This window comes from Colletes latitarsis, chromosome 11, assembly GCF_051014445.1.
Source record: "Colletes latitarsis isolate SP2378_abdomen chromosome 11, iyColLati1, whole genome shotgun sequence".
Classification (NCBI taxonomy): Eukaryota; Metazoa; Arthropoda; class Insecta; order Hymenoptera; family Colletidae; genus Colletes; species Colletes latitarsis.
This window is the reverse complement of record NC_135144.1, coordinates 22,076,492-22,099,986: the sequence shown is the minus strand read 5'-3', so window position 1 is coordinate 22,099,986 and position 23,495 is coordinate 22,076,492. Positions and strand designations below refer to the sequence as shown.

Here is a 23,495-nt window from a genome sequence, read left to right as displayed (position 1 = left end):
AGTGACCACGGATACTGTTCAAAATAAGTATAATAGGATGTAAATATGTATACATGACATTCATATACATACCTATAATTCAACGACCCTAATCACTCCATTCAAGTAACGAAATACGAAAATCAAACTAATTTATTGTTATTGTTAAATTGAATGAATATTAATCATCAAGTTTTTCTTATGACCATATTATTCAAAGAATTTTTTAGGTAGACAATTTTGCTCAAATTTTTTATCGATGATATTCATTTTCAAAACTCAAATTAAAATGTAAGTTTCAATAAATTAAACACCGACATATAAAGGTATAGTTTATTTAAAAAATTTATATTTGCAATATAAAATTATTTGGAAAATTTTTTGCTTTACAAATGTGATTTCACAGTTTAATTCGACACGAACAAACGTTACTCCTAAACTTCTTGAAATTCCATCTCGAACATTTTTTGTATGAGGTCGGGCATTTGTAATTCTTTTGCTATTTCAATCATTAGCTCCTCTACCAGTTTGTCGGATATCCTGTTTTAAAAGAGTTTTTAAATATTGTAAATCATTAATTTATGGGTATAATTTAATATCTTTACCATGCCACAATATCCCACGGTTTGTTTTGTGTGTTGCTAGAATACATTGGCTTCGATTGGCACATCTTTTTATATTCATGTCTATATGCTAAAAACTGTAGTTTAGTTTCTTTTGAGACATTAAGTACAATCTCATTTTTAGTATCAAAATTTATATTTTTCCTGTCACTAATACTCTAAAAAAATAGTTTTAGTAATATTTATAGTCTCTTTATTGAAAGATGCGCGCTTTAATTTTCTTGCCTTATTTAAGCTTACCGCAGTCTGATTATCTGCTTGGCATGAAGCATCACAGTGTACCAATTTAGGCACCTTATCCATAGACGACACATAAACCAGTTGTACATTTTCGCCGTATTTCTGAATTTCAGATAAGCTGTCATGATACAGAAAATATTTCGTTCTTATTTTATCTAATTGATATGTACTTTTATTACTACGATTTATTTACCCATTTAATTTGATATGCGAACGTTTACAGCTATCATCCGTCGAAGATGCTTTTGTATCGGAATCTTTAGGAGACTGATATTTTTGTAAAAACTCTATTAGCGTTTCCATAGAAGCTTCCGATGTAGGCTGCGCTTCTGGCTCGTATTGCTATCGTGAAATTTATAGTATACTTAACACCAGATTTACGGAACCCGTCAATTTAAAAAAAGACCGCATTTAAACGTAATCATCAACATAACGGATTTCAATAAAGATACGTGCAATCAATGTCCGTAAATCTAGTGTTAACAATCAATTAGTAATTTTTTGGAAGTTTATTTTATCGTTGACATTACCTTTTTCGATACTAGAGTCATTAGGTCGCTTATTACAGGAACTAGAGTAGATAAATGACCTTTGGTAATTCTTGTTACTTTTTTTATTAAATCGTCATCATTTGTAAAATGCTGTTCTTTAATATTTATATCTTTGTCATCTGTATGCTTTGATTTCAATATCTCGACAGATGGCTTTTTCTGTAATACTTTAGACTCTTGTACCATTCTTATTGTATTACTGCGTTTGGTCCGACTATCTAGATTACTATTCTATTTTACAAAATAATTTTTTATTTAAACTGTTTCTAATATATTGAAAGCTTATTATCGATATATCTTACATTGTCAGAATCTACAATTACTTCATCCATCATGGTTCTAATATCGTCTTCTTTCAGACAGTTCGCGTTCTTCATCTCATCGATCCAAACAACGTCCCTAGAAGACGATGACTGTGTTACAGGACTAGGGTATAGCAACTCAGGTACCAAACAATGTCGATTGTGTGTATTTTTAGTTTCTACGACATTATACTTCTTTTCCTTCTGACAAGAGTAGTCTGAAAAATATCCATTTAAATTTTTAAGACGATTAAAATTGTAAACTTAATATTGTAAAATTTTAAGTAATTTCGTATACTTTTGCTTCTTAAATTGTTCTTTCTTCTCTGATTAGTTTTAGGTACATCCACGCTGTACATGCTTAGACGACTGGATAGATTTTTCTTATAAGAGCATCTTTTATTGCGTAAAGACGTTGGAGCGAGAGTTACCGTAGACTCAATATTCCTATGATTTGTAGATTGACATTTATCTCCTAAACTCAACTTCAATTTAGATAAAATACCATCGATTTTATCCTGAAGTTCCTTTTCCTAGAGTACACAAATTGTATAAACAATCTATTGTGTATGAATTAGTCGAATTATTTTTATTCAACATGTATTACCACTAGCAACGTATTTGCGTCTCCCGCGCATAAATAGTTGGTGGAGATCTCAACTTTGTTGCAGATATCTCTTAGGTCACAAACAATCTGTAATACATTTTGTAGTTTCTTCGGATGGCCTTCGAGTGTAGAATTAGGAATATGCTTGCAATAAGCGTTCAAAGCTTGTATTAATAATTGATAGGCGGCGATCAGTTCTTGTTTAATTTTGTCCTGATGAAATGCAATATTTTTCTGACATTGATTTAGCCTCACGTTGATAGACAAAGCTCTAACGTGTCTTTGAATGCTTACAAGAAGCCTGTTAAGATTATATAGATAATTTCTTGAAAATCTTATGGCAAACTCCGTAGTTTGCTGTTGCCTTCTTTTTAGATCTCTATCACCATCTGGCAGAGGAATCTTGCATAATCTAAATGAAATTTCATTTAGTAACTCTGCCACTTTCTTTTGCATTGATAAAATTTTTTCTATTATAAGTGGATCTGGTTGTACACAAACAATATCGCTTCTGTTATTACTTAAGTCTGAATCAGAATTATTTTCAAAGTGATTGGTTGTCTGAAGAAGTTGATTTGTGTAATGCTTCTTCTGTGTTATCACAGGATCTGATAGAGATATTTTAGCTTTTGATTTAAAACCTCTTCTGGACCCTTCAGTTTCTTTACAATTGGAAACATCATTTCCTTGCAAAATTGGAATTTGAATATCAGTGTTGTTTGTGTCCTTATCTTTTATTAGAAACTTCTGCTTCTCTGAATTATCCCTTATGCTGTTTGCCTAATAGTTACAAAATAATATGAATTTTATATTATCTTAATATGATTCAGAGATCAAAATAGAAATTTGAGTGACCACCATAGCAGTCCACGAAACTTCCTCATGGTACTAAAGAATTAAAAATACACACCTCTACGTATGTGGTTTTTTCATTTTTGTTATTAAATTTACAACTGCAAATCCTCTTATTACATTCAGGAAGAGCATCCTCCCGAAGTCTCTTAAGTTCTGTATCTATGTCTTGCATATTTTCTTGAAAGAGATCTTTGACATCTTCCATAGACCAGTGGATATCATTTTTGTTAGACTTTAGACTATTTAACTCCTGTTCTTTAACAAATGAAGTCCAGATGCGCTCTTCGTCCTCCTTGCGCCTTTGTCTTTGTACACTTTTTACTACCTGTTTAAAATGACTTTCGGGTATATACTGCAAGGAACAATGTTGTATGTTAATGAGAATTTGTTAAAATACTTGTGTCAAGTATAACATACATTACATACGTTGTTATAAATAATAAATATGAATACCTTAAAACTATAATTATCTTTCATTTTGAAAGCAAGAAAATGTTCTCTGTCTTTATTATTTATTTCATTGGTTTGTCTGCTTTCTATTATAAAAGACATTTTTTTTCGTGGTTATGTCGATTTCGGTGAATTATTTAAATAATTTTGTTTTGCGTACGCTGGTACGCCGAAGATTATATAGTAAAAGGCATGTAAATTCTGAAAAAATCGGACGTGAGCCTATTTTTCTTCGGATGGTGGTGCGAAGAAAGTTAAAAGAATACTTTCTTCTCAGTTTTGAACAGGAGTTAAATTGGCACTTCAAACTCGATATTTCAATCGTATGTAAAAAAATACTTCAGAGTATTCTCATATCGTTCATATCGAAATTTTAAGTTCATGTATAATACATAAGTTTATATGTATACGCGTTCATATGTAAATTCTCGATAGCATATACATGTATTCATACAACATGTTTACAAGAAGATCAACTATGTTAATTTAAAAATTTTTTTTTTGCCTTATGTGACCACTTTATGTACGTGACATTCTTTTTGACTTAACCATTTAGAATCTAGAATAATATCGTCACTTACGCTTGATTATACTCGAGCTCAAAAGTTAAACGATTAAAATCGGTTCTCTTTTTAAATTACATTTATAATTTTCTAACATTCCACGAACAAGAATTTTATATTGTCAAAACACCCAACAATTAAATGGTTACCGTGAAACTTTGTCTTTTCACTTTCTTAACATTTCCAATGAAAAATTAAGCAGGAAAGTCTGTTCAATGTCAAAATACTCAGTTAAATGTTAGTAAGGCGCGAATGTATAGAAAGTTGAAAGTTTCGTACAAGTGCAGGAAAAAATGATATTCCACAAGGTTTTACGGAAATCGAATATGAATAAATGTTGAGAGATAGGATCGGTAGAAGCATGGGCGCGGCCTATGGTGTGCTATCATTTGTTAAATACCATTGGATCAATACTCCCGCGCGCAAGGACATAGAAAACACAGGTCGTCTTGCGAACGAGTTTTGTCCTGCGTATCTGAACGTAGTCCACCTGACGATCTATACATTGTGCGCGCTTAGTTTTGAAACTGTTGAGCTAGCTCAACCACGATGAACTCAGTTTCCATCTTTTGGATTAAAATGTTAAAGAAATTTTGCGCAAGGCCCTGACCATCTATCGTTCTCGTCCGTGTAACTTGCGTTTAATATCTATTTGCGTTCGGTGAAATCGTTTTAGTTGCTGTTGCGTTTGATCGCGAAAGTAGACATCCGCCATTGTTGTCAGAGCGTTAGCCAATCCTTCGTTGGCGCGATGTGACGTCAGAGAATAAAGGCGCAGAATCACGGTTCGCCGAGCTCCCCTATACCTTGTGCGCTGTCGAATTTTTGGCTTTCGTTTCGCAAAACAACTGTCAGTTCAAATGTAATTCGGTAATGTATAGAAGAAAATTCGTGTGAATATTCGCGGCGATCCGACCCGCTATACGATCCTTTATATTCCTTTTATCGTCGCGTATTTAATCGATCTGTGTTGCTCGCGTTTCTCCGATGTCATTAGAATATGCCGAACGACGATGCTGCAGCGCGGGATGATCTTAGTATCGTTGCACAATTGCTAGGTTCTTGGACACGTTAAATGCACAAGATGAACGAATAATAGGCGAAAATCATTTCGATTAAATGTATTTGCCGCTTGAATGTTATTTGTATTTTTCGAACAACACTGATACGATAGATTGCATAGTAATACACGGCGATCGGTCATATTCGAAATTGTTATATTATTTAATGAAATCATCAATTTTATAACGTATTTTTTAGGTACCCGTAAGCATGATCAATTTTTGAGAAGAGGCTTCTTAGTTTTACTCGTCCGTGTATTATAAAAAAGTTGTCTACCTCAACGGGCATTGTCTGTAACAAATATTTATGTTTTACTTTCTAAATTAATCATAAAACTTCCAAGAATGGCGTCCAAAGTGTTGGTTAAATTGCCAACTGTACCTTTTCCTCAAGTAAGTACAACGTAAATCTTGTTTAAACAAATTTATAAACATTTTAAACAACAAAACGTGTAAATATTTTTCCAGGGAAAGAAATCACCATCGGACATAGTAGCATTAACAGAAAGAAACGAAGGATTGAATCAAATGCTCAGACATCAAAGTATGAATGTGGATAGGGTGGCTCAATTAGAGCAAAATATGAAATTTTTACAAGAACAGCATCAAGCAACCTTGGTTGCTTTGCACCAGGAAGTCGAATCATTGCGACAAAAGAATAGAGGTAGCTCACATCGCATAACATTATTTAACTCTTTGCACTCGTAAAATAATATACTTTGAAATTGGTTCAAATTTGGTTGCTGCAATGATTCTGACGACGAAATCGCGAAATTGTTGAATTGATAGCTCCTTTTAGTGAAAAAATCGAGCGCAAAGAGTTAATCTTTTTACAGGCAAATACAACTCTAATATTCTTCACTTAAAAATAGATTTACAGTTTCAATTGGTATTCTCAAAAGGATCTACTACAATACCTAGCACTCCTTCTTCTCCTGAAGACAATGGAACTGGGTTCATCAAACCAAAGGTATTTTTGTACTTCCAGAATGTTCTAAGATTATATTTCTTAATCTTTAGAATCCGAATAAGCTTTAGGTATTGTAAAAACTGATCTTGAAGTGTTCTAAGATTATATTAAAATCGCGCACATTATAATTTTTGTTTCACAGGGTAGCCCAGTATGCGTAAACATTGCACCATTGCAGGTAGAACTTCTGGAGAAAGATTTACAAGATATTAAAATATCACTACAAGAGGCAAAAACGCAAAACCAGTATTTCTCTGAGATTATCGAACAACAAAAAATGTTAGTAATCGCGATGAACATGAAAAATGTTTACCTTGTAACTATATGTATATAAATGGAGTTTTATTCGTTCCAGAAAGCTAAATTCCGCTGAAGAACAGAAAGTGAATAAACAGCCAATGACGGATATAGGAATCCAAGTTGGGTCTAGACTCGATCCTGTCCCGGGAGATTTGGTCACGTTTTTGGAAATCACGGAAACAATGGTAAACGGATTACGCAAACAAAACGAGGATCAAAAGAAAGAAATTGCAACACTAAAAGCAGCATCAGCAAATACAACGAATGCTAACAGAAAGGTTCGATTTTGCGACAGTAACAACAGCCATCATACTCGTGGATCGCCTACCAGTGCCACGCAAGAACAAACACCTCACAAATTTCCACCGTTACAGAGCCAAAGCTACTGGCACCGCAGAGTACCTAGGTAACATTTAAAGTAATTTAAAGGCGCAGTCTGTTAATTTCATACCAAAAAATTGTTGTTTATTTTGTTTCCTTAAAGATTCGAATTTGAAAATTATTATCTTGAAAAAATTGTTATGAAACTTGAAAAATAATCAATATTTCAGGATGTAGAATCGAATACTAATTGGAGGTAGCAAATTAATGGCAAATGACCAAATATTAAATAAAATTTATTTCATGGTTTAACTTGTTGGATTGTTCATTTTCTCAATGACTCTTCTATTGCAATTTTTTACCTGAAGTAACAGACTGCTCTCTTAATACTACTATTCCGTGTATTTTTGTACTATATTTACAATACTGATTGATGCAGAAATGGAAGAAATCGACATGATAGACAAGATCTTCAATCGGAAATAGATTCTACCATATTACCGCAACTTCAAAATGGTAGCATTCAAAATTTTGAATCGCCATTTAATTGGTCACAATATCGTAAGTATTCTCGCGACGAAAGATACCGAAAATATAATAGGGGTCAAATGTCACAGAAAGATCGTAGAGATACCGATCACCATCCTCATCGACGAGATTATAAGGATAGAAATTCCAAAGATCATCAAAAAGAGTTTGTAGGCTCTGCAGAGGGATCGAGAGAAGCTGACAACTCCGCGGGTAGTAAATCATAAAATGGAAACAGTCTGCCAACATATTAGATGCGTAGCAGACGTTTGGTCCTCTACCTAAATACAGACGAATGTAAGGAACTTTTCAATAGCGGTATATTTGTTAAGAAGAGAATAATCTACTTTTTCTTGTACCCGCTTCAAACAAAATAATTAATGTCGATTACGTGGATATAGCTTGCAATAGAATAGTGACAACATAAAATTGAGATTATACAATCTTCAATGTGAAAATCTAGTCCAATTTTACTCATTATAGGATACCAATATAAAAGTAGTACATGCGCTTTATGGATCAGTGATAATTAGCGAATACGATTACTTGTGCTACCATAAATTAAATCGAAAAATATGTGATTGTTCCATTTTTACTGGAAGGAATGATAACATATTTTTTTCTTAAGAAAAAGTAAATAATAATAATAATATTAATGATGATGATGATAATACAAAAGATACGACCAATATTTATATGATGTTAGTTTCTGAGGCTTAAAGTGACCAAAGCTTAAGCTTAATATGCGTGCAATATTTCAGTATTGAGTGTGCGTGTAATAAATTTTTATTTTAGAGTATCGAATAATTATAATTTGTAATAGTTTTTATGCAGTTTTATTGAAAAGAGAATCAGTATATCTTTGAACGATATAGCTGTCGTCGATGTTGCAACTGATGTTATATTAAAAAATTAACAATTATTTACATTAGATACATAGACATTTGTCGTGTTAATATAATTTGATTAATAGTATGATCACGTGTAAAAGAAAATTATATCTTTAAATTAATGGAATATTAAATGGCAATATAATATTATTCTTTTTATTTAAATCGATAAGTTTGAATTGTTTGTCGAGTTTATTTTTCATTACATGACCGTCTTAAACAAAATTTACATTTTAAAGAAAAGTATAAACGTCGCTTTCATTTTCATTCTATCCGAAGTGAGCATTGAGAGTGAACAGTGAAAAAAGTAAAGCCTTTATCTACTTCTGATGAAACGAACGGATAGTTCATCCATAGTGAATATACATAGCAATACACAGAGTAATAGATAAACTTGCAAAAATATCAAACTACGATAGAAGTCAAAATTCGGTAGTTGTTTTTTATCCTAACCCTAATTTGACTCCGATCTAACTGGTCATTGGTTGAGAAGAAGTCAATTGAAGATTGAATTTGAATGTGATTGGTGATGTGGTTCAAAAGTGGGAAATTCTTAAATATTATTGGCTGTTGTTACCTTGCTCAAAAGGATTGCAAGTACCAATTACTCATTCTTGACTTAGCCGCCGGGGCAATCAATGGTAGCTCAAGGAGTGTATATAGATATACAGGGTGTTCGACCACCTCTGGGAAAAATTTTAATGGGATATTCTAGAAGCCAAAATAAGACGAAAATCAAGAATACCAATTTTCGGTGAAATTAAAAACTTTCATATCATTCTGGAAAAATTATTTTTAGTTGCAGGGGTCAATTACAATCATTTTTGGTGAATAGACATACCCCCGAATTCCTACGCACTTTCGAGAAAAAAATTCCTTACCGAAAATCTAATGTGACGCCAGAAATGCTACCCTAAAACTTCGTGCGTATCTTTAAAACGTCATAACTTCTGAACGGATTGAAGGATTTTAATGTTTCAAAATGTAAACAACGCGTATTTTACGGGAGCATATGTAGAAATTCTAAAAATATTCGAAAAATTGTTTCTTAACCCAGTAAACTGAGAAAAATTCCATGAAAGAGGTCCAATTTTTAAACGACCATACCTCCTATAATAGTGAATATATTTCAATGAAATTTTGGGGCGAAGTAGAGCTCATGGGTACCTACCAAAAAGTACTAAACAACTTTTCCGTAGCGCGGTAAATTTTTCCTAGGGATTGCCGAATACCCTGTGTAGAAATGTGTGGTCAGTCAAGTCTCGACTGTCGAGAATTTGTGAGAGAGGTATAGGCTGGTACAGGGCATCCCTCTGCTGGCTAGTGCGAAAGGTGTCGCCACAAGTACGACGCAACTTTTGACCTCAAACGATACAATAAAGCTTGTTATTTAAATTTTAACGATTTTTGTTGAAGTTTTTAAATGAAACCTATGACAGAGGTAACATAAATAATATTGTGCTAAAGAATATTTGTAACCATCGCTTAAATTCATCTACATGTCTGTACAGGTAAAATTTATTGATTTTCAAAATGATGAACGGTGTAAGAGATTGGAGCGAGCTTTGAAACTCAATATGATGAAACAGATAAATAAGGAGGAAAAAAATGAAACGTATCAGTTACCTATGACACCTAGTAGTATTTCTAATATCAATATGGATACATTTGAGTCTAGCAGTCATTCTAATTTTTTACAAACCTCCAAAATCGGCAGTGAGGTTGTTTCCTCGTCCAAAAATTTAAGAAATATGGTCTTGAAAGAACTTCACACAAACAGTTACAAACCAATTGCTACGTCTAGCGTAAAAAGAATGAGCATGACAAACGATTCTCAGGATGATTATTCTTTAATGCCACCACCTCTTACCTCTAATGTACCTAGTACTGTTCAAACATCAAACAATACATCATGGTGTAATGATGTCAGAATACAATCAATGACAGAGACCGATATTGACAAAGATTGTTCTAAAAAAGCTAAAAATAGTTCCTTGCAAACCAGTTCTGGTACAAATAAAACCAAAAAACTCAAGGTGTTTTCAGAATGGAGGGTCATGTTAAACAACCAAGATAAATTAATTATTAAAGGAACAATACATCGGTAAGTTCATTTTAAGTGGTATATCATTCAAGGGTAATGCAAAATTGAATGTAGTAAAGTAAAAAAGATTTTAGGCAGGGAATATTTGATTTTGTTCGGAGGAGTGCTTTTTAAATAGTTATACATATATTTTGGTTTTAATTTTAGTTTATTGTTTTAGTGGAATATATGCTCGTAGCAAGCCTATCGCGAGACGATTAACAAATAATATTGTTGAATCTGTTTGTCAACATTTATACCGTTTAGAGGGAGATTTGGTTGACAAAGATTGTGGTAAATAGTTTGCGTTATATTAGTTATTGATTACATATTGTGCATTTAACAGTATTGAATTATTTTATAGATTTGCCAGATTATGTTAGAAATAAATTTTTTTATGGATTTCCCAATGACTGGCTAAATGTTTGTGATATCTGGAGAACATTTATAAGTCAAGGATGTAAAATAACTTTTCGCTGGCCTACTTCCGTCACGGACAGTGACGATGATTTAAATAATGAAATAACAGACATCACGTTTGTAGCTCCAAACAGTCCGGAAAATACAGTTTCAAAGTCATTCAAAGAATTCAATACATCTCCTCCGAATAATTCGAATGTCTTGCAGATGCAAACAGAGAAGCAAAATCATAGTTCACACGTACATACTTTAAGTAATTCGTTTACTCAGACATCTATATCGGGCACGAGTCCTGTTTCGTGGTCGCGTGATAATAAAAAGAATAGTCAGCAACAAGAAAATGCGACTGCAAATTGTTTATATTCTGATAATGAAATTTGTAATATAAAGGAAAAGTTGAATCTTATTATAGATACTTTAGCAAATAAGAATAGTCCTAACGATTGTCTGCATACAATTGGTCAAATACTTGACCGGTTACATTATATTATATTATATGGATCAGTTGGAGGTAATGAGCCCAATATGACGAATTCAACGGAACGAAATGAATTCACGGTGCAAGCAGATAGTAACGAAAGGAGTCACAGTTCGAAAGAATGTTGCTCGTCTGAAGTTATTCCTTTGCAGAATATTACCGAGATTGTTAAAAATAAGTCGATAAATACGGATAACAAACTTACGAAATGTAATGATTTATTACAAAAGAACAAAACAATCATCGATGCAAATAAAACGAAAGTTACCAACGATTCTGATAGCGAGAGTGAAATATATGCTGGAGTTCGTAAGATATCAGTAGAACAATTATTGCAGCATAAGAAACTGTCGATACAATCTCCTAAACGTAAAGGAAGGAGATGTGTTTCGCATCATAAATCAAATAAAGAGGAAAAAGAACAAATTATAAGTAAATCTGAAGTTAAAACTACTGGTACACGGAAAAATACACAAATTAGTAGGGTAAATCATGATGATTCTAGCGTCAGTATTGTAGAAGACATCAGAGAAAATAAATATTCAAGTCACAATAATTATATTAATCGAAACGTTAAGAGTAACGTTAATAGGCGCTCAAAGTCTGATACAATTGGAAAGCAATCGAACAGTACAAGTACTACTCCCATAGTGGACAATAATGTGTATGAAGTGCAGGAACATTTCAGGCAGAAAAATTCAGCATTCACATTTAATATCGTAGAAAATAGTGAATGTATTGGTAATGAATATGCAAAAAGTAAAAACGATACGGTGGAGAAAAGCTCTAATAGAAAAGCCATTCAGAAATGTGAAACTACGAATTATCAGTGTCCAAATTGTGCATCTCATGAACAGGCTAAAAATCATTCAAAATCTAATGTAATTAGTTCAGTGCCTACTGTAAATTTAATTGACATAATGAATGTTGGTATACGTTCTAAAAATAGAAAAATTACACCTCCATTAAACAATTGGACTGGTAAGATATTGAAAATTATTACTAAACTGTACACATATTTAAATCCATGATCCCTAGTTCATATATTATAATTACATATTTTACGTGATTAGTTCGCAGTTCGTGCAAATTATTATGTTTGTCTTCTTCCAGGAGAACGCGTTCGCGAAAAAGAGAATAGTTCAATACACTGTCCCAATAATTCGCGAGTTTCTTTGATGAATGATTTGTATGAAAGTCCCAGTAAAAGTAAAACTGTAAAGCCACAAAGGATACAAAGGAATAACGACAGTAGGAACAGTAACAATTTAAATGAATTAAAGGTGCTTGCTATGACCACTGAAGTTAATATAATTTTCAATTTATCATGTTTAATATACTACGTTTTACCTTACAGAATAATATCACAAGTTCTCCAGAAAAATCAAATGATACCAAAATTAGAAATAATTCAGAGGAGTTCGAAAGCAATAATCTCGAAAAATTACAGAAAGCAAAGAAAAGGCAAATCGATCAGCAGATATCAGACTCGAGCATCTCTAGCGATTGTTCAAGCGTTCCTGTGCAGAAGGTAATGTTTTTTTTTTGTATATTTATTACTATCTTGATAATATTTTTATTTGCATTGGCAGAGGCAAAAAATAAACGCGAAACAACGGGGGTCACCGAATTTCAATCGATCGGAAAATTCAGAAAATTTAGTAAGTGATTGATCACTTATTTTACTAAATTACCGAATATACAATTACGTTAATTTTATAGTATAAACATTGCTCGAACACTGGAGGAGCGAAACCGACATTGAGATCAATGAAGTCCTCGCATGCCAGAACTAAACAAACGTAATTTTTGAAAATGTTATTACAGTAGTTGTCACTAGTGTTCAAGGGACGCTCGCGCCAAATTTAAGATACACTTAATTCCATATCTATGCTGGTGTAAAGGCTGGCATCTAAAACGATGTTACAATATTTTCTGTGAAGCATGAAGTAAGCATTGCTTGAATAAATATCGATATTATTTTTTAAATATATCGATATTTATAATGATTATGAAGGTATAACCTAAAAATAACGGTAAAATATCAATATAAGTTCCTGATCCCTTGAGCGCTATTTCTTAGTATCGTGATCGGTGCTGTTAATACACTATATTTATTCAGGTTTCACCAACAATCTTCGGTTGGCAATTCCAATATAGTATATGCTTATTATAATGATATTTCGACAATTGATAGAGTATTATCCACTGACGAAGATTCTCGTATATAAAGTAGCATATCGCTAGTTGATTTTAATTCATGTATATGTTATTTTAACATTATAACTAAGGTAGAGTACACAATTTTATTATATTTTTAAATAAAAGATAATTTTAAATAAAATATATAAGATATTTTTAAATAAAAAGATATAGTGTATTTTTACCTATATTTAATACTTATTATAACAAATACAAAAATGCCGTTCAAACAGTCAGATTAATTTTTATAGCAAGACCGAGCGTGTCGTAAAAGGTAAAGGACTTTTCGATTTATATTTGGGGGTACTCTTCCTATAATAATGGCGTTTGTATGCATAGGCTTTGCACTCCAAATTCAACTTTTTCTACAAAAATGTGTTCTTCAGTTTTTGTAATAAAAATGAAATAAAAGATAAGTTTATCGTGGAACAATTATAAAATCACAAGATAAAACAGCTTTGTAGATTGTTTTATTATTTAATAATATAATTTAACAATTGTATAAAGTATGTAAGAAATACATTCCATTTCTAAGTCAGTAACATAAGAAATATACAATAACTTAGTATTGATAAAAATTAAAATTGGGTGAAAATGTTGTACATACATTAAGGATGCATAAATTAGTATGCATTTGTACGGTGGAAAATAAAAATATAAGTAAGTATCATGTTTTACGATTTTTTAAATCGTACATGATGTACATGTATTTTTTTTCTTTTTTCTTTTTCTTTTTCTTTAGAGAGAGAGAATCGAGTCCGCCGTGATGTTATATATACATATGTACGTGTATATGTGAAGTATGCCTCCAATATTGGTTATCTAATTATAGAAACGCTTAAGAGATTGGAAGATTATCGGTAGATCAACGCGTTGCAATATAATGACTTTATATGTGAACTCGGCAATTCTTTTTTATACAAGACGACTAATGCTCATCCTTAATACTTTGATGGTCACACATTTCAAACGATGATTGTTGCCTGCCGCAAACTATTTTTTGCGATAGACTCAATCCGATGAAAGCTTCCTAACCATTTTTCAACATGAAGTTTTTAAATTCAACATTTTATAAATACTCAAATATCAGCTCTACATAGTTTTATCATCGAGTAAACATACAAATACCATTTTACCTTCGTATATTTTTTTATCCGCAGAAACTTTCATTACAAATTATTTCTGAATTATGAATTTATGAAAATTAAAATTACCGGTTGACTTGTTTGAATTTAGCTCAATTAATTGTCAGCTGCTTTTGTACAGCAGCTTTGAGACAGCTTTCTATACTGACGTAGACTAAAGCGAGCACACGAAGATGCTACGAATATTATTATAAGGAATTATAAATATAGACATAACGTCGCGGGTAGACGAGATTAAACTTGAACCCGAACAACCATAAGTTAAATGATGACTGAAACAGTAAAATCACGTACACGCGACAGCGGCCATCAAAGCGTTAAGAGCATTTTTATTGCAATGCGATTCCCGATTCTTTCTTATATTAGTATACCAATACGTTAATTTTACGTAATGATATAATCAGAAAGTACGACCTATTATGCACAAACGAATCCGTTAGCTTTCATCGTATAGAGGAGTACCGTCTCCGCTAAGAGACATACTCCGAGGACTAGAATTGGTGTGTGGTGTGCCTCGAGGAGATTTGTAAGACGGAGTTCGAACCGAAGTTCTGTTTCGTGGCGTTGTTCTTCCAACAGTTTCTTCGTAATTCCGTGGAGTTTTCCTAGACTCGTCATATCTTGGGGTCGAACCGCTAATAAAAGATTTAAAGAAAAAGGATAGTTTGAAATCGTCAGCTCACATTTTGTATTGTATACTATATCGCTCGTAACACTCCAAAATTCAAATTTATGGATTAGTATACAGGGTGTTCGGCCACTCCTGGGAAAAATTTTAATGGGAGATTCTAGGGGCCAAAATAAGACGAAAATCAAGAAGATCAATTTGTTGATTGAGGCTTCATTAAACAGTTATTAATGTTTAAAGTTCCGACCGTACTGAATTTTTTTCTCGAAAATGCGCAAGATTTCGGGGGTATGTCTATTCACCAAAAATGATTATAATTGACCCCCCCAACTGAAAATAATTTTTCCAGAACGATTTGAAATATTTAAATTTAATTGTTAATAACTTTTTAACGAGTTCTCAGTCAAGAAATTGACATTCTTGATTTTGGTCTTATTTTGGCCTCTAGAATCCCCCATTAAAATTTTTCCCAGGTGTGGCCGAACACCCTGTATATCAAGGGGTTAAATATATTATTAGATAAAGAGATACTTACGATACTCGTGGACCGCTTTTTAATCTCGCCCAGGCTTCTGCCGCTTTTTTCCAGTCCATGGGATCACCGGGTGTCGACATAGGAGGTGTAGGTCTGTGCGAAGGAGTGGATCTATGGTGACCAGAAGTAACCGAAGGAGGAGGTGGATGAATGAAAGGACCCTGTTGGTGATTGGGCGTCTGTTGTCCGTACCTAGGAGTTGGTTGACCATGGTGTGGAGTATGGTGGGGTGTTTGGTACGGTGTCATGAAAGGTGTTTGACCAGAAGGCGTGTACGGTGTATTCGGGTAAGTGTGTACTCCGCCATAACCGGCTGCACTTGCAGTTCCAGGAGTGTGCGGTGGATAGTGATGTGGGGTTTGATTTGCTACTTGCGACAAAGAGTGTAACATGTGATGAGGGAGATTTTGCGCCACTCTTTGTATCGCTTCTTGGTTCATTCCTGCAATATCGTGTTCAGATCGTTAGTACCCGTCTATTAACACAAGAGTTAACGTGCGTGAATCTGATAAATCTGAAACATTTACCGCTCACTGCTCCTGGCGTTGTATGGTATGGCGTTCTGGATGTCATAGCGCCACGCGGAGTACTGGGAGTAGACTGTCCGGGCACCGGATCCCGAAAGTGTTCTTTAAACCAACGGAACAGATCGTTCACTCTGCCGAACATTTGCCCTCTGAATCGAAATCCCTCCGGGGACACTGTCACGTACTCGTGACGGCACCGAGTTCGTGGAAGATAAGACAGAAGAAATTTTCCGGGATAATTCTGAAACGCGCGAAAGCCTGTCTTAAATGTCTCAACCGTGACGGAATTCATCGATAGATGAAAGACGGTAGATCGATACAGACCTTCGCGGCGGATATTATGTACGGAATCCCTCCAGGATTTTCTTTCTTTTGTTCCTTCAATATTTCCTCCGCTTTATCTTTGATACCTTCTACGTTTGGCTTATAATATTTGAAATCCAACAGTTCCGAGGCATACGCGGCCATCGGATTCACGTGTCTCGCTATAATTTCATCCAAATCCTCGAATTCCTCATTCCCGATCCATAGACTCTGTCCCAAAGAGAACGCGTTTTCCTTCCCTTCTTCTCTCACGTCGATGTGTTGGTAAATATCGTCGGTTACTTTCCACGTGACTGTCAAGTGGTCCGCGCCCTTGCTGCTTGGCCTAACTATCGCCTCTCCTTGTTTCATAGTTTGCATCAACTTCTCAGCCTCCGCGAAACTGATATTGTGAAACGACGGATGAACGATCACCCGTTTAACGTACGTCTGTCGTTGTTTGGCCTTCTTTGCGTCTTCTTCGACTTTTAAGTCCTTCTGCTCTGCCTCCGTGTCGTAAAAAGGATCTCTTTGCGGTCTGCAAACAAGGATTTTTCAAATACCGACTATACCGCTTCTTATCTATTAGGCGTAGTAGAGAGTTCTGTGCTTTTTGTTTTACGCGGGAGTTAACAGTTTAAATTAACGATGCAACGTAAATTCAAGAGAAACTTGTGCGGAGCACTCGAGCTCACTCTAAATAACAAAAATCGACCATCAGACGGATGTCTGCCTTTGACGATCGGGCAATGTAAGGAAGATTTTTTGCAAAAAATCATCACGGGAGAGGAGAAACGGATCCTTTACGATGATCCTAAATCCTGAAAACCACGGGTAGATCCTAGCCAACCAACAAAAAAAAATGTTGATAAGTGTGTTCTATCGCGAGCTACGCAGGATCAGAACAAAAAAATTTGCTAGAATTGAAACCAAAAAAGTCTTGGAGAATTCTGTTGTTCCTCGTAAGGTTATTCTTGTTTTATAGAGCGATCTGTGCAAGTTTTCATCCTGTTTTGGTGCGTTATATCTGAGCAAGTCAGGATTTACATTAGTCACATTAATCATGCGCTTTATAATCGTACATTTGCTAGGATGATAGTAGTAAGATTTTAAATAGAAACACACCAGGAATACCTTACGAAAGAAGCATTATAACATTTTTTTTTTTTTTTTTTTTTTTTTGTAAGAATGCTACTTGATTTGCATTAAAAAAATGTGTCCTGTCCGCTGATAATTTTGAAGCGTACCGTGCATATCTGTAATGAAATTGATAGGTCTGTTAATATGCTTCTAGGATTTAAATTATTATTTAAAAAATATGAATCACTGATGTTACCTTATCATGTTATTATAAATTGATATCTTGATGTTATGCTATTAGTTTTCATAGCTTGCATACGACGTTGAAAGTTCCAAAACTGTCCCATTTAATTCTCTGACATATGTTCACATTATTTCTAAACATGTTATCGATTTATATTTATTAAATGTATGCTTCGCAATATTCACAATTTAAGCATATACTTGAACGTGATATTAGATTTGTTTTAAATGTTCTTTTAGGTACTATTCTAGCATATGCACAGCTTATAATGCACCTGAATAATGTAAAAAAATATGTAAATAACATACATGTAAATAAAACTACAGTCTTTAAAACATATTTAAAATAAAAGAGACTTGTAGAAAAGTCATCCAACAGAATTCGAACGCTCGCTTAAAATAATACATAATTAGATACTAGATACTGTCGGACCTCCGGACTACAGTTTGTAAAACACTGTTCTGAACTATTAAACGTCTGCATTTAAAACCATACGAAGGGGCTGATAATCATAGTAGAGCGAGTGAATTAACAACGTGACAGCATTCTTTGTTTAGCGTACAAAAGATACTAGATACGATTTGAAGCCGATATAACACGAAAACCGAAAAAAATAAAGGCACATACAAAAGAAGCTAAGTTTCCCTACGTATTAACTCAGAAGCACGATTTTATGCAAAAATTCATTCAAATATCGACGGATCATTCGGGGAACTCCCCTTTAAATAAACAGATAAAAAGGAAGATAATTATGTACCATACTGACGATCTCGCCGATTTCAACGACCTTAGAGAGGATTGCTACAAATCCATTGAGATCGACATCGTTGTCGGTATGGCGCGTAATTATCGAAAATGATATTTTAAAAAACGCACCTCCATTCGTGATTCTTGTCCGCGAGGTCGCTGCTCTTGCTCGTGCATTCGACGCTGAATCGTTCCACCTCGATTTTAATTATTCGACAATGTATTATTTGCCCGATGCTCACCCTCTCTTCGGGATTCGCGACGTGTCTGTCGGATAAATTCTTTATGTGGATGTAACCCGATATTCCGTTGTCTAATCTCAATCGGACGCCGGTAGCTTTTCCTGGACAAGCTCCAGCGTCGAAATGATTCCATACTTCGGAGAGCTCGGGAAAGTCGTTTTTCAAACAAAATGGACACTGCCACAGACCGGTTTCGTCGTTTCTCACCGGGTTCGCTTGATCCAACTGATCGCCTTGAGGTTTTCTATGGCTGATCCCCACCACCGTCGCCAACACCAATTTGCCCACGTAAAATGTCTCCGGCGTTTCCTTCGTTAGAATATCAAACAACCTTTCCGCGCTGAGCGATTGATACGGTACTCGTAAATCTTTGTATCTGCTGTTCAATTCTGCCCTGATATCGTACAACGTGACGCACTTATTCCCGAAACCCTGTCTTTCGAGCTCCTCCGCGAACGCGTCCAAATCCAGATCCTTCAGCCTTTCGGGCGACTCTAGGATCTCCTCGAGAGCACCGGCGGGATTTGCGTCTTCGTCGTCGTACTCCAACGCATCCACGGCCATTTTCCTAGCCCATTCGTACGTCTCCGGATGCACCCTAGACCCGTCCAACACTTCCACGTACGCCTCGGTACTGTCACCCAGACTGTTGGTATCTATCTTAATAAAGCCCGCGCAATTGATGAAGACCTTGGGCCCCATATGGCAGGCAGTCACCAGCTGCGTCCTGTTCTCTAACCTCTGATTCGTTTGTTTCAGCATCTTGATCAGGGCCTGGCCCTTTCGAGGGCCCAAACCGCATACGAATTGCACCAAATTCCCACAATAGGCCTGCTGCACCGCCTTGTTAACATCGACGCCGACTTCGTTCACGCGATTTACAAACTCTAAATACAAGTTCTCGAGGAGCTCGTCCTTCGGTAGATGATCCTGTAAGCTGTGGTACTTGAGGCACAGGATCTCTTCGTCCGCGGTGCACAGCTGGGAAAACTCCACCAACGGGTCTTGCATTCTCCTGGCCAGCGAAATGGCTTGCCGCAGTAATTCCGGGTAATCACGGAATTCGGACACGCCCTTGTTACTGTTCGAGTAGATCTTGGCAAGGTCGTTGTCGCAAATCTCCACTTGTATGGATGGGAATTGCTCCTCCTCTACGAGGTTCGCGATGCACTCTTTGATGTCAGCCGCGATCATCATCGCCTCTCTAGATTCACCGCTTATCGCCACAACGTGCGGCTTCTTGGTGGCTATGAAGTTCCGCAACGCCAACAAATCGGCTTCCTTCATTGTCTTCTCGTCCTCGCGGTAGCTGTTCTTGCGTTTCATTAGATGCGGTAATCTCAAGTAATCCGTGCATTCCCCGTCAGGAGCGATCAGACAGGTGAACGCGGCCTGAGAGTAATCGGGAACGTAAGCCAAGCCCATCACGCGAAGCCCCTTGGTGGTATCCCATTCCTCGTCTTCCTCTTCCGGGAACTCGCACGTGTAAGGAGCGACTTTGATCCAATTGTACATCTTACGGCAACAAGCTTTCATCACGCATTCCTTGGCCTCCGCGATAAGGTTCGTTCTCAGCTCTTTCTTCAGACTCGGTATAACCAAACGCGTCAACGCCATTTCGACGCTTCCGACTCTCAAGGTGTTCCAGTCCTGGACATTCTTGCTGAACTCGTCCCGATAGTAGAGCTGCTTCATTTCGTCGACGTAATTGTTGCTGGTGTTCCCCTCGATGCTGTCGCTCATCGTGATCGTGATCAATTTATCTTCCTCGGCCGTGATCAGGTTCAAGAATTGATCGCCAACGAGATCGCGCACGGGTTTATCCTTCAGGTATTTCATACCGTAAATCGGATGATTCTCGTCTATCTCCTTGATTCCCTTTCTCGTAGGTTTGATCGATATCTTCGCCCTCTCCATGTACATTTCTCTCACGCATTTTCTCACCAAAGGTTCACGCGCTAACTGTATAGCTACCATCAACTGGGAAGCTTTCACCACTTCTTCCGGCGTACCGAGTATCTGACTGCAATATTCGTTGGCGAGGGTCAAAGGTTCCGTGGGCTCTTGATCTACTTCATGGCGCTGATAATTGTCGCGCAAATTTTCGGCAAAGTGCTCCGGAGTGAGACCGAATTTCTTCGCAAGACTGTCGAGACCCGCTCGCTTGCAGATAGAATACGGACCAGTTCGTATCGCTTGCTTCAACGTTTCGTCCGGTTCCTCTTCCTCCACCACTTCCACCTCTTCTTCCGGCGGAGGATCCTCGCCGTTCTCCTCGGCTTCCGCGATCTGTTGCTTTCGTTTCTGAATCTTAGCCTCCCGACGCTGTTCTTTTTCCTTGAGCCGCACGGCCTCCTGCATCGCTGGTATCTCGTGACTATAGTACAGCATAAAATGATGATAGACGTCGTTCAATTCTTCGCTGGTCTGCACGTTCTTAAGTCGTTCTATATCGTCATCCTTGATTACTCGCACGCTATCCGGCAAAGGGGCGTCCGGGTTCTTCATAATTTCATCCAGCTGATAATTCCTCATTTTATCGAACAATTTTAACAAATTTTCTTTCCTCTGACGAAGCTGACACCATTTCGCGTCAAATTTGTACACCTTCCAGAGATCGTTGATGTTTAACTCCGGTAGAACGTACTCCTTTCTGTAAAACGATATAAACGGTACCTCGAAATGTTGGTTTCGCATAAAGTCTAAGGCCTTTTTAATTTTGCCGATCGTCTGAGGTCCTTTCCGAGCCCTTTCTTTGGCCTCCGCGTTCAAATGAGCGTCTTGAATTGAAATAGTTGGTCGGCAGAATGCTTGTTTATAAATCCATTCTGCCTCGAGATCCAGCTCGTCGGAACCCTCTAAGACTGGGGTAACAGGAACCGTTCGAAGCTGCATTCTCTCTGGTATATCCGTGTTACGTACTTCGATATCCATATCGGTGAAATGACCACGCTTCAGTTCGCTGGGCTCGTAAATTTCAAATATACTTTTTCTCGTGGTTTTCTTCTTCAACTGTTTCTTTGGTCTTCTCGGCCTCTCAGCATCCTCTTCATCCATATACTCGTCCTCCTCGTCTTCCTCCTCGTCTTCCTCGTAGTCTTCTTCGCCGTATTTACCAAATTCATCGTAATCGAAATCGACGCCGAAAATGTCTTGGGCTTCCTGTAAGGCCGCGTCGGAAAATATTGGCCTTTTCTTTTTACGTTTCTCAGCGATCGGTCTACCATCGTCGTCAACGATAAAATCGTCCGCGTCCGTGTATTCCCCTTCGCTTCCCTCCTCATCGAACGTCTCCATTTCCGGTCTGTGGCTACGTTCGCTTCTCCTTTCGTCTTCCTGATAAATAATAAAGATAGAAAACATTGGGAAAAGTTGAAGAAATATTTTAATGATTTTTCGTCCACAACCACCATACGTACCATACTAATTTCTCTTTCCTGATATAGAGTACAAAAACAATCACAAACATTAAGCGTGTTATAGAAAATAATAGAAATTCTACGAAAACCAGAAAACAGTAAAATTAAATTTTAAATTATATATATCAAACAGGGGGCTTACATCTCCAGAACCTTCGAAAAGCTCATTCGCGATAGCATCTCTATCATCGTCCACCTCTTTCTCCTGTTCCTCCTCAGATTCCTCATCTTGAATCCTGCGGAGGCGTTTGAAACGTTTCTAAAGTAAAGATTCTTGTCACTATGTTTGTACAATTTGTTATTCTTCTAAAAAACAAATTAACTACTATATACCCTCTCGACTTTGACACCTAAATTTTCTTCTATTAGATCATAATCTTCATCTTCTAGACGATCGTCAAAATCCTCGTCATCGCTCTTTTTACGTTTTTTAGAACCACCAGAGCCATCGCTATCTTCCCCTTCACTTTCTTCTATAGGATTGTCATCTATAAGATCTTTTAGTTCTTCGCGCAACCGGTCTTCATCGTCTGTAAACAAACAACAAACAAATGCATTTTTATTGATCAACAATTCCTATGCAAACAAGTTGCAATATTTCGAAGTTAAAAAATTTCCACGAGTAATTACAACACAAAATTAAAATGTATTTAATTTTTCCTCACCATCCTCCTCTTCCTCCTCGCTTTCCTCCACAGCTTTTAACTTTTTCAGTTTCTTTTTTTCATTATCGTTTAACTCCTCTTCTTCCTAAAATATAACGGCAATACATCGATCAGTGACATAAGTTATTGACTAGGCGAGAAACAGTAGAAAGAAATAGCATAGATGCGATTTTAAATTCTACGATATAAATACCTCGCTTTCCTCCGCTTCCGAATCTAGGAAATCAGCCATTTTTTCGTTGACTAATTTTCCTCGGAAACGTCGAATTTACGCCGTACAGAATAACATAAAAGTTCGGGGTCGTGCCAGGTCGAGCACTCCACATTAACACTTGTTCCAGCTGTATGTATGCATGTGTATGTGTGTACCAAGTGTCCGCACCGATAGAGGGATTATCAAACCCTGACGTTTCCAAAAAACCCTAGCAAAAGATAATCATTGCTACTTTCAATTAAATTTCTTGGCAAATTTACAATGAATAGAGATCGTTTCTTGAATCACGTTCATTCCCAATTACGGTGATTTTTCACAGCGAA

At 36.1% G+C, this 23,495-nt stretch overlaps 4 protein-coding genes across 15 annotated transcripts; 2 read left to right on the top strand and 2 right to left on the bottom strand.

Moving 5' to 3' along the window:
* Positions 1-304: 304 nt before the first annotated feature.
* LOC143347452 (uncharacterized) lies at positions 305-5,047 on the bottom strand. Of its 4 annotated transcripts, none has more exons than XM_076776611.1 (11): positions 4,189-5,047; positions 3,611-3,808; positions 3,213-3,509; positions 2,303-3,082; positions 1,994-2,228; positions 1,696-1,913; positions 1,373-1,624; positions 1,036-1,184; positions 843-960; positions 585-760; positions 305-519 (listed from the first exon to the last, which is right to left on the bottom strand). In XM_076776611.1, exons 2-11 carry the CDS (start codon positions 3,707-3,709, stop codon positions 414-416), a joined length of 2,430 nt encoding a protein of 809 aa, XP_076632726.1. In that variant the 5' UTR covers positions 3,710-3,808; positions 4,189-5,047; the 3' UTR covers positions 305-413. The 4 variants fall into 4 exon arrangements, with proteins under 4 accessions (XP_076632726.1, XP_076632727.1, XP_076632728.1 ...); XM_076776612.1 differs by having other exon boundaries at positions 4,320-5,047; XM_076776613.1 differs by having other exon boundaries at positions 4,571-5,047.
* LOC143347455 (uncharacterized) lies at positions 4,916-8,668 on the top strand. 4 transcript variants are annotated; one of them, XM_076776624.1, is made up of 7 exons: positions 4,916-5,032; positions 5,431-5,624; positions 5,700-5,895; positions 6,104-6,201; positions 6,344-6,480; positions 6,557-6,907; positions 7,262-8,668. In XM_076776624.1, exons 2-7 carry the CDS (start codon positions 5,577-5,579, stop codon positions 7,575-7,577), a joined length of 1,146 nt encoding a protein of 381 aa, XP_076632739.1. In that variant the 5' UTR covers positions 4,916-5,032; positions 5,431-5,576; the 3' UTR covers positions 7,578-8,668. The 4 variants fall into 4 exon arrangements, with proteins under 4 accessions (XP_076632739.1, XP_076632738.1, XP_076632741.1 ...); XM_076776623.1 differs by having other exon boundaries at positions 4,919-5,040; XM_076776626.1 differs by lacking the exon at positions 4,916-5,032 and adding an exon at positions 5,142-5,228.
* Positions 8,669-8,799: 131 nt separating this feature from the next.
* LOC143347451 (uncharacterized) lies at positions 8,800-13,782 on the top strand. Of its 2 annotated transcripts, XR_013080607.1 has the most exons (10): positions 8,800-9,681; positions 9,752-10,344; positions 10,505-10,617; positions 10,688-12,202; positions 12,335-12,504; positions 12,579-12,752; positions 12,814-12,882; positions 12,944-13,023; positions 13,344-13,512; positions 13,675-13,782. XR_013080607.1 is itself a non-coding variant. In XM_076776610.1 (9 exons), the coding sequence occupies exons 1-9, from the start codon at positions 9,664-9,666 to the stop codon at positions 13,450-13,452; spliced, it is 2,841 nt and encodes a 946-aa protein (XP_076632725.1). In that variant the 5' UTR covers positions 8,800-9,663; the 3' UTR covers positions 13,453-13,661. The 2 variants fall into 2 exon arrangements, 1 of the variants encoding a protein (XP_076632725.1); XM_076776610.1 differs by lacking the exon at positions 13,675-13,782 and having other exon boundaries at positions 13,344-13,661.
* A 94-nt stretch (positions 13,783-13,876) lies between these two features.
* Positions 13,877-23,319, bottom strand: LOC143347449 (transcription elongation factor SPT6). Of its 5 annotated transcripts, XM_076776604.1 has the most exons (10): positions 23,152-23,317; positions 22,959-23,043; positions 22,627-22,823; positions 22,436-22,552; positions 22,294-22,311; positions 18,762-22,210; positions 16,583-17,099; positions 16,259-16,499; positions 15,732-16,173; positions 13,877-15,203 (listed from the first exon to the last, which is right to left on the bottom strand). In XM_076776604.1, the coding sequence occupies exons 1-10, from the start codon at positions 23,188-23,190 to the stop codon at positions 15,005-15,007; spliced, it is 5,304 nt and encodes a 1,767-aa protein (XP_076632719.1). In that variant the 5' UTR covers positions 23,191-23,317; the 3' UTR covers positions 13,877-15,004. The 5 variants fall into 5 exon arrangements, 2 of the variants coding, with proteins under 2 accessions (XP_076632719.1, XP_076632720.1); XM_076776605.1 differs by lacking the exon at positions 22,294-22,311 and having other exon boundaries at positions 23,152-23,316; XR_013080604.1 differs by lacking the exons at positions 13,877-15,203; positions 15,732-16,173; positions 16,259-16,499 and adding exons at positions 17,696-17,817; positions 17,898-18,159 and having other exon boundaries at positions 16,963-17,099; positions 23,152-23,319.
* Positions 23,320-23,495: the final 176 nt, after the last annotated feature.